Source organism: Callorhinus ursinus, unplaced genomic scaffold (assembly GCF_003265705.2).
Source record: "Callorhinus ursinus isolate GAN/ISIS: 27379988/994484 unplaced genomic scaffold, GSC_fseal_2.0 scaffold4, whole genome shotgun sequence".
NCBI lineage: Eukaryota > Metazoa > Chordata > Mammalia > Carnivora > Otariidae > Callorhinus > Callorhinus ursinus.
In genome coordinates, this window is record NW_027397066.1 from 101,228,234 (window position 1) to 101,238,904 (window position 10,671).

General features: G+C 33.5%; 1 protein-coding gene across 10 annotated transcripts in view; it reads left to right on the forward strand.

Annotated features, from left to right (window-relative positions):
• BLTP1 (bridge-like lipid transfer protein family member 1) overlaps positions 1 to 10,671 on the forward strand; it is a 207,764-nt gene that overhangs the window by 124,164 nt on the left and 72,929 nt on the right. For 9 of the 10 annotated variants that reach the window (XR_012378024.1, XM_073892215.1, XM_073892217.1 and 6 more), the window contains 3 exons: positions 2,221 to 2,427; positions 4,104 to 4,342; positions 9,527 to 9,771. Coding sequence is in view for 9 of the 10 variants with exons in the window: in XM_073892215.1 (XP_073748316.1) it covers positions 2,221 to 2,427; positions 4,104 to 4,342; positions 9,527 to 9,771 (691 nt within the window). In the remaining variant the exon portion in view is untranslated. The remainder of the gene's footprint in view (positions 1 to 2,220; positions 2,428 to 4,103; positions 4,343 to 9,526; positions 9,772 to 10,671) is intronic. The other variant, XM_073892223.1, reaches the window with a different exon arrangement.

Consider the following 10,671-nt stretch of genomic DNA (forward strand, 5'->3'; position numbering starts at 1 on the left):
AGATTAAGTGACAACTCTCTTCAAGAATTAAAATAAAATTATGAATAGATAATTCACCTAGCAGCTTGTAAACTATTTAATTCTTCGTTCTGGGTCTCCTTATCTCTTTAACACGCACAGTTTGACAGGAGTTAATGTTAATCAGACATCCTCTATAGTTTCTGGCTCGGTTTGATCAAGATAGGTCTACCATGTTATCCAGCTCAGAAGAACACCACTCACATTGTAGTGGTAGGCATTGTTTACACAGACTACAGTGTGAATGGAGCCCTCTGGTGCTGGACAGCACAGAGCACCTGAAGTCCTTAACATCAGAATTTTCACTGGAAATATCATTGTAGGATCCACAATAGGAGAGCAATCAGCCCCATTAGCTTTCCATTCTTACTTTTGCCGTATACCTCAAATTCCAGTGTTATATACATGCTTATATAATTGAAAGTAATATTTAAGCAGACTTCTATAGATTATAAAGGAAAAAACAGCAAGATAGGTATGGAATTTTACTGTCATGATAACAAGAGAGACTTCTTTGTATGTTTAGTTTCATTCAGTAGTTGGATGCTGTTCACAAGTAAAAAGTCATTTGCATTTTAGCACCATCTGAGTGTTCTGGCTTATGTTGAAATTGAATTTAAAATGAAATCTCATTGATAATAAAAGTAGCTTTATTTATTATAATGTTTAAGAAAAGATTCCAAATTCAGTAACTAGTCAGTATCCCAGAATCTACTCTCATGCTCGCTAGACCAATTTCATGGATTACTTTTTTCCCTAGTCTGTGATAGTCTCTGAAAATAGTTGCCTTTGTAGAAGAAAGCCACATTGTTCTCTAGTAATCATTTTTTAATTTTATATAATACGCAAATTTCATTGTCTGTAAATAATACCTCTGATAGAGCCATTATTATGCTTCTCAAGGCTTATTTTAATAGAAGTTAAATATGATAAATTGTTTAGATCAAGACTGTAAATAAATTCTCAGCAAATCCTCTACAACCTAAGTAGAGATAAATGTATGTGAACTGACCTGTAGTTAATATGAAATTTGCATTTTATATGTTGTTTTGCTAAATCTATTTATTGTCAATCCTTTGCCCATTTGAAAGATAATATTTATGTTTGAAGCTATCCTTTTACTAACTGGGCCTTTAATGGTGCAGTTCATTGACGTGAACCTTTCCATTCTATACGTCAAAACTCCTTCATCATGACTTCTACATACATGACTTATCACATGTTATCGTGGAATTCCACAGCTTTAGTGTTGGGAGTCATTCTTCTGCTGTACTTCTTTCTGCTCATTAATTTCACAAAATTCAGTGAGTGCTGCCATGCTCAAGGTACTGTTGTAGGCGTTGTAAAAGAGAACAAGAAATCAAGAAAGATAATATCTCTGCTTTATGTCTGTGTCAGTAGAGCTTACTAATTTTTTTTGATGTATTTTATTTTATTTTATTTTTTAATTTTATTTATTTATTCATGAGAGACAGAGACAGAGAGAGAGAGGCAGAGGGAGAAGCAGGCTCCCAAGGAGCAGGGAGCCTGATGCGGGACTCAATCCCAGGACCCTGGGATCATGACCTGAGCCGAAGGCAGATGCTTAACCATCTGAGCCACCCAGGCGCCCGAGCTTACTAATTTTTAACTAAGTAGTAGTTACTTATTATGAATTAGACTTCTATAATTTCTTTGAAACTTGTTGAAAATTTTAAAAAATGGAAAATATAAGTTAAATTCCTTCCTTCCGGTTAATTTCTTCCAACATGTTAGATAATTGATGAATTCCTTTGATTAGACTCTAAGAAGTATAGTGAGTATTTTATTATATATTCAGCATCTATGCTTTCTTAGTAGTTACATATATCCCTAAAATAAATTGGGGGCAAAATGAGTTCTGAATGGAGGAAAAGTAAAAATGGAACTTTGTGTGTTGTACACATGTAATATGTCCATGTTCATTATTTTACTTGTGAGCACATCCATGTTTTCTTCCATAAACTCTATTAAAGATATAGAATGATTTTCCGTGCAAAGTAAAATAAATATATTTCAATGTTTTTATAAAATATTTCCTCAATATATGATTTAAATGCCTGAAAAATCTTAAGTCATTTAGTTCATTGAATGATTTAAAAGCATTGTCTTATTCTTAAAGTACTTTTTCAACATTTCTCTTTATTTGGCTCTATTTTAATGGTCCTCCTTCTTTATTAATAGAACTGTAGTGAAATGTAGTATTGCCAAGTCACAAGCCCTCTACAGTGCCCAGAGAGGGTTGAAGACTAACAATGCTGCCGTGTTCAAAGTAGGAGCTATCAGCATCAACATTCCCCAGCACCCTGCCACCTTACATAGCATGATGGTTCGGAGTTCCCACCAACTATCTAAGCAGATCTCAGATCTTATCAGACAGCCTTCTACAGCGTAAGTTATTTTTTCAAGTTCTGTGGTTCTGTGTAATACTGTAAATTGGTCTTTGATGTGTTAACAATAGTTTGGAGGAAGACAGAGGATTTCATCCAAATATTGACCATTATGAACTATGGTGCAGGTGGAAAGTATGTTTGTGGGAGAATCATATTGGGTATAAAGTACTTTGTCACAAATGCAATTGTCAATGTTCTCTATTGCATCAATAAAGCTTAAGAGATCCCAGAGAGGGACTGCTGGATGACTCAGATGGTTAAGCATCTGCCTTCAGCTCAGGTCATGATCTCCAGGTCCTGGGATCGAGCCCCACGTTGGGCTCCCTGCTCAGCGGGGGGTCTGCTTCTCCCTCTCCCTCTGACTCTCCCCCTGCTTGTTCGCTCTCTCCCTCTTTCTCTCCCTCTCTCTCTCTCAAATGAATAGATAAAATCTTAAAAAAAAAAAAAGATCCCAGAGATTTGTGGGCATAATAAGAGGTAGTAAAAAAAAGCAAATTAACAAATTCTAGGACTGTATCAATTCTTATTTACTTTAAACTCATTGAAATTTATGACTGCATAAGTTTAAAAATTACAGTGGCCATTTATATTCCATGCATGGTTTTGTGTTGTCCTATGAAATTGTTGTACATGGTTCAAGGCAGGATATGATCATGCCACATAAATATTTTAAAGGGAAGAAAACTGGACCTTTGTACATTGACTTCTATTCCCTGTGTTTATAGCCCTTTTTCATGGGTCTGCATTGCTAAGATTTATTCTTGGTCCTAAAGCTATATAACTAATGAATAATTAATAAAAATATGGTAAGTAAAAGGTAAAAAAATTGCCTTATTATGATCCTTTTGCTTAATCTATAAGGTAGAAAAACATTTGTGTGTCTTTTTACAGTGTCCTAAAGCAGTGATATTTCTAATTGTTCTATATAGATCTTTAATTCTGACATAATATTCATTTCTGGTTGAGTAAGTAGTAATAATTTAAATATGTTTCTCCTCTCAGTGTAGTATGGAATCCAAAATGTGTACATAAGACTTAGTTTAAAAATATGCTAAGGAACTCTTCCTTATTATAACGTATTGGCAGCAGAATGTTAAAAAAAAATCAGACTCTTGTCAGAGCGAGTTAAAATCATGGTTTTGCCATTTTCTAGCTATGCTTCCTCATTTGCAAAGCAGATAATCGTACCTACTCAAAGGTTTTTGTGAGATAAATGAAAAATGATATAAAACACACAGAGCACTAAGAATATTACCTGGCACATACTAAGCACTCCAATAATTATTGTTATTGTTGGTGTTGTTGTTATTAATGGTAATGACAGTAGTGGCAACAGAAGCAATATTACCATCAGTAATAGAGTGCACAATGCTTAAGTCATAGAATTTGGAATCAGACAAACATGAGTCTTAAATCTAGTTTCACATTAAGGATGTGAATAGCCTTGACAGTATAACATTCGTTTGTATTGTTATTACTTCTTGTTTAATTTCTAGATCATCATTTTTCTATGGCTGTTTTTAGGAAGGCTTAAGGGGGTCTGGTATTAGAAAACCTCTGTTTGCGGTTAATTTTTGCTACTTTTCATTGCGAATTCTAATAATTTTGTACAATAAAATGGTAGCTGTTCTAGTTGCATCTTTTTAAAGTGATTTTTTTTTTTTTGCTTTATAGCCCACAGCCCATGAAAGAAGATATTGCAACGCCCCTACCTTCTGAAAAAACTCCAACAAGTGTTAATCAGACTCCTATTGAAACAAATGAATTTCCTCAGCTACCCGAAGGTTTAGAAAAGAAGCCTATTGTTCTTAAATTCAGTGCCATGTTAGATGGTATAGCCATTGGAGCCGCACTTTTACCATCTCTGAAAGCAGAATACAAAATGGGAAGAATGAGAAGTCATGGAATGACAGGTAACATTGAATTTTGAATTCAGTCTCGTTAAATTTATGATTGGTTTGAGAAATTAGTAATATTTTGATGAAAAAGTACATTTGGTTTTGAAGATATTATATGAAAATTTAAATAATTTTAATCAGAGCACTTTTCAATTTCATTAATGATGTTCTTCAGTCAGGTAAAAAAATACCAGTTACACCTTCCTTGAATGACCAGCAGGGACCCTGCTTTTATTTGAACTCTTTAGAGCTATTCAACTGTTGAGGCCATTTCTGATCAAGCTTAAGTTAAATAAATTTCCACATCTGTTAGTTTCTTTATAGTCTGAATAACTTGGTTTATTTTCTCATTGAGTGAATTTAGCACAAATCAGAGGTTATTTGGCTTCTTCAAAATAACTACTTCTATAAGGTATTGTGATCCTTATATACTCTCTCCAAAAATTTTTTGCTGCTGTATTTTTATCCTGCAACTTATATCTACAAAAGTGTGTAAATTATATACACACAGTTTCAAGAATAATAAAGAACTGTAAAAAAAAAAAAAAAAAGAATAATAAAGAACTGTAACTTTACCAACCCATTACACAAACTAAGAATGAAAACATTACTAGTACTGTGAAGGCTCCTTCAATGAATATTTTCACTACCAGATTTTCTTCATGACTGCTCATGGAATAACCACTAACATGAATTTTGTGTTACCCATTCCTTTGCTTTTCTTTATAGTTTTACCACATATGTATATACTCAAAATGGCTTATGTTTTGAACTTTATTTGTATGGACTTCCACTAAAATGTATTTTTTAATTGGAAGATTTTTTGCTTTACATTTTGTTTGAGATTCATCTGTTCATTCATGTATCTGCAGGTCATTCATTTTTCACTGAAACCTAATAGTCCATTATGTGATTATATTACAGTTTATCTACTCTACTATCGATGGACCTTTGGCTTGTTTTATATTTTGCTATTACAGTTGTTCTCACACACATCTCTTGGTACATGTGCATGAGTTCCTCAAGGATATTTACTTAGGAGTGGTACAGCTAGACTGTAGGGTAGATACATCTTCAGTTTTATTAGAAAGTACAAAACTGGGGCACCTGGGTGACTCAGTTGGTTAAGCGACTGCCTTCAGCTCAGGTCATGATCCTGGAGTTCCAGGATCGAGTCCCGCATTGGGCTCCCTGTTCAGCAGGGCGTCTGTTTCTCCCTCTGACCCTCCCCCCCCCCCATGCTGTCTCTCTATCTCATTCTCTCTGTCAAATAAATAAAATCTTTAAAAAAAAAAAGTACAAAACTGTTTTCCAAAGTACTTGTGTTCACCAGTATTTACTGTCCTTCCAGTATTAAATGAGAGTTCCCATTATTCCACATCCTTGTCAACATTTAGTATATTCTGACTTTTAAATTTTTGCTTTGTCTGGTAAATGTGGAATGGTAGCTCATTGTGGTGTTAATTTGTATTTCTGTAATTAAGCTGATTTTTTTTTTGTTATTAAGATATCCTTATATGTGTTCCTATACGAAGTGCCTCTTTTTTCTTAAAGATTTTATTTATTTATTTGACAGAGAGAGAGAGAGAGAGAGTGTGCGCACAAGTAGGCAGAGAGGCAGGCAGAGGGAGAGGGAGAAGGAGAAGCAGGCTCTCCGCTGAGCAGGGAGCCCAATGAGGGATGTGATCCCAGGACTCCGGGATCACAACCCAAGCTGAAGGCAGCCACTCAACTGACTGAGCCACCCAGGCGCCCCTATGAAGTGCCTCTTGATAGTTATTGTTTTTTGCCTATTTTACCATTGAATCATTTGTATTTTTTTTTGTTCACAGGAATTCTTTATATGTTTTATATGTTAAACTTTTAATATTGTAAGTTTAACATACATTGTCATTTCATTAGAGGCTTATTTCACTTTTCTTTTGACCAGCAAATATTCTTAGTTTTAAAGTAATTGAATTTACCAGTATTTTATTGTATGATGTATATTTTTATATCTTAAATCCTTATCTTCCCAGGATATGAAGCTATTCTCATGTTTTCTGTGAAATGTTTTTAAATTTTGTTTTTTAAGTTCTTAATCTATATGGAATTATTTTTTTTTAATTTGGTGTGGATTTGTCTAATCAGTTGCTACAGCATCAATTATTGACTGATCTGTCCTTTTTTTCAATTGATACATAGTCCATTATTCTCATCTCTTAAGTGCTGATATATGTGGGGTCTGTTTCAGAGTTCTTTATTATGCTTCATTGACCTATTTGCACCATTATTGGTGACCTATTTGCACCATCTATTTACAGTCTCATATTGCTACCTGACATTTCCTTTTTAAGAATTTATCTTGATTGTTTTTAATTACTCGCTTCTTCATACACGTTTTAGAAATCAGTTTTGTCAAGTTCTCTGAAAAAGCCTATTTCGATTCTTTTTTTTTACCTTTATATTATTTTATTATTACTTATTTTTTTCTTATGCTATGTTAATCACCATACATTACATTAGTTTTTGATGTACTGTTCCATAATTCATTGTTTGCGTATAACACCCAGTGCTCCATTCAAGAGGGCACATACTGAATGGAGCCTATTTCGATTCTTATAAGAATTTAATTAAATCCATAGATTTACTTGGGGAAAATTGACAATATTTTTTGTGTTTTTGTTTTTATTTTTTTAAAAAAGATTTTATTTATTTACTTGACAGAGAGAAAGACAACACAAGCAGGGGGAAGTGGCAGAGAGAGGGAGAGGGAGAAATAGGCTCCCCGCTGAGCAGGGAGCCCAATGTGGGGCTTGATCCCAGGACCCTAAGATCATGACCTGAGACAAAGGCAGACGCTTGACCAACTGAGCCACCCAGGCAGAGAATGGACAATATTGATTAATACCGAGAATTGAATGCAGTATTTAACCCTTCCATTCTTGAATATGTTCTTTGTGTCTCGTTAGGTCTTCTTCAATGTTTTTCTGCAAAGTTAAAAATTTTTCAACCAAAGGTTTTTGTGCCTCTGTTACAAAATATATTTATTTGCATAGATTCCTGGGTACCTTGTGTTATTGTTATTGTTGTTTAGTTACTATGAATGGGATATTTTATAAAATGGAATTTTCTAAACTGGTGGTGAGATATACAAATGCACTTGATCCTTTTTGTTAATTTTATACTCAGCACCATAGTAAACTTTTTTTTTATTGCCCATAAGATTCTTTGGAGTTTCCTAGGTGGATACTTGTACCATGTGCAAATGATACTTTTGTTTCTTCCTTTCCAGTCTTTAAAAATTTTTATTTCTTTTTCTTACTGTGCTTCTGCTACAATGTTCAGAAAAGGGTATTGTGGGCATCCTTGTCTTACTTTTATTTCTTAAGGGAATCAATATTTCATCAATGAATGTGATGTTTGCTGTAAGGTTTTGCTAGATTCCCTTTATCAGGTTAAGAAAATTGACTTCTATTCCTAGTGTGCTAAGAGTTTCTATGAGGAAAAATTGGTGAATATTATCAGATGCTTTTTGTACGTCTATTGAAATTAAAATGTTTTTTCTCCTTTATACCATTAACATAAGTTGTATTACCAATTTAAAAATGTGCATACATTGGCATATGTAAATATGTACACATATGTATTTATATATATTTACATGTATGTCTTTATTCCTACTCCTAGCATTTTAACTTTTCTTTATAGAGAGGGAGGGACTTTTCTGAACATCTAGGTCTTTCTGTTACTAGAAAGAGAAGCACTATGAAGGGAGCTTCCAGATTTGGCAGAGTCGGAAGTATTAGGCCTTCAGATACTGGCCTGACAATAAATTAGACTCATCTTGGCCATTTATTCAGGGCATCCATGAAATATAAGACTCAACAGAGACAGTAAGTCAAAAGCCAAATAGGCAGTTGGAACTAGGAAGAAATGAATATTTAGGAACAAAGTAAATGTACTATCAAATATCTAGATAAGAACACATAGTTATTCTTGAAATGAAGGAGAGGGACAAAAATAGTAAGAGTGACTATACTAGTGATAAGGGATGACCTGAGGCCTAGGATTACTTCAATCTTGATATTTTTATTTGGTAATGCTGGTGGTAGTAGTAGAAATTTTAATTTCTGTGGTAGCCCACCACCCTTTGCATGCTGCAAGTGATGGTCACTGAATCTGCCTGGCTGGAGTTAGTAAGAGAAGATCAGAGCAGTCATGATCCATCTGGCCATTCACAGTTGCATGCAATGTTTGGTGAAAGAGCTTTTTTCTGTTTATGCCTAACTCATTCCAAGTATAAACATCATTGTATAGTTAGTGAATAGCGAATGTAACATACAGGAGTGATCTTTTACTAGTATTTTGAAAAAAGAGAATAAATTTCCGGCACAATTGAGAACACTAGGAATATTTATTAAATTATAATATGTATGTAGGCAAAATAGGCTATTTAATGATGTTTGAGTGGAGAGAATTGGTAATGTATAGAACGGTGTAAGACTCTTGGTTGGAAAGGAGTGCAATGGGCAATGATAGATCTTGATTTTAACAAGGCTTCTTCTACTGCTTAATGCCTTCATAAACAGCTGGAGAAATATGGCTCGAATAACAGTATAGGTTGTACATTTATAATTATTTAAACAACTGCATGCCAAATTGTTGATTTAAGTGTTTAGAACCAACAGTAGTTTTAGTAAACTAAAACTCATACCATGTCCCTACTTGGTATATGGTCCTGTTAATAGTTATTGTTAAGGTAAAAAAATATATGTGTTTGCATAATTTTATACCTGATGAATGTTTTCAGTGAGTACAGTGATTTGACAGTTTTCACTATTTCCTTCCATACTGAATCAGGATCAGGAGGCTAGTTGTTAGGTGCTAACCTCTCTGTTAATAAAGCAGAATGAATGTGAATATGGATTAGAATTTTTTTTACACTTAATTTCTCTTGTTATAACCCTTCTGTGATAAGGGCAGTTCCTCTCTGTTCTACTTTCTATGAAATAACATTTGTGAGTGTTTCTCTGGCACCTGGTCGGCTTAATAAATAATACTTGCTGGCTTAATAACACTGATTCTTTATAGTACTCATATATATAAGGATTTATTTTATTTGGGATATGTATGCATTTTTTTAGAAACCAGTTTTTTGAACAAAGGAGTGAATGAGCACCTGAACAAACAAACAATAACTTTTCTTATTTCTTACAGGTGCACAGACCAGGTTTACATTTGAGCTGCCAAATCACAGATTACGTTTTACTTCAAAAGTTTCTGCCACAGATATGTCAACCATTCCTCCTTCTGCCAGTCTCAACCTTCCTCCTGTTACTATGTCAGGGAAATATATAATGGAAGAACATGATAGTTATTCAGATCAGGTGTGGAGTATTGATGAACTACCTTCTAAACAAGGGTACTATTTACAGGGAAATTATCTACGTTGTGTGGCAGAAGTAAGTCTACTTTTTAATTTTCTTATACTTTGTCATTTAGAAGTCTTTAAGCTTTAGGTGTACCAAACTTTTAAGACAAATCATTATATCATTTATTCTCACAGAATTTTATACCAAATCTGGGGTGTATGTTTGTACACATGTGTGTATATATCTGTCTCTCTTTAGTTTCATGTAAATATGCTTTTTTTATTAGTCATGTTTGAATTTGTATTTCTTACATTAGATTTCATATCCATCGCTTTAATACTTTATGGTTCATTTGACCATAAAAAAACTAATAGCATTTATATGCATTGACTTGTATAACTTAAATCAATCCTAAGAGGCAGATATATTTGTTCTCATTTTGTAAGTGAAAAAACTGAGCTTTCAGGGGGTTACATGATTCATCAGGAATACACAATTATTAACAATCTTTTTTTCATAATTATTAACAATCTGCAGGTCATACAAATAAAATAATTACAGTTAAATTCAGACTAATTTCTTTACTAAGGGAAGTTGAAAACCAGCATACCTGATTCCATCATTTTTTCACTTAATATTGGTACAACTGTTGTAAGTTTAAAAAACCTTCTGATACATATTTTTTACTTGATTTGTGGTAAACAGGTCATCTGTTATTATACTAATTTAATACAGTAGAAAATTGAAGCTAAGAGAAATTAAATAACTTTCCCTAAATCTTTCCACTATCAAGTGAGTAACGTAGGATTCATACACATGGCTGTCTCTCAGCTTGCTTTGTCAGTTTTTCAGAAACAATTGCAACTTTATCAAAAAGCAGTTTTCTTTTTTTAATTTAATTTTATTATGTTAGTCACCGTACATTACATCATTAGTTTTTGATGTAGTGATCCATGATCCATTGATTGCATATAACACCCAGTGCTCCAT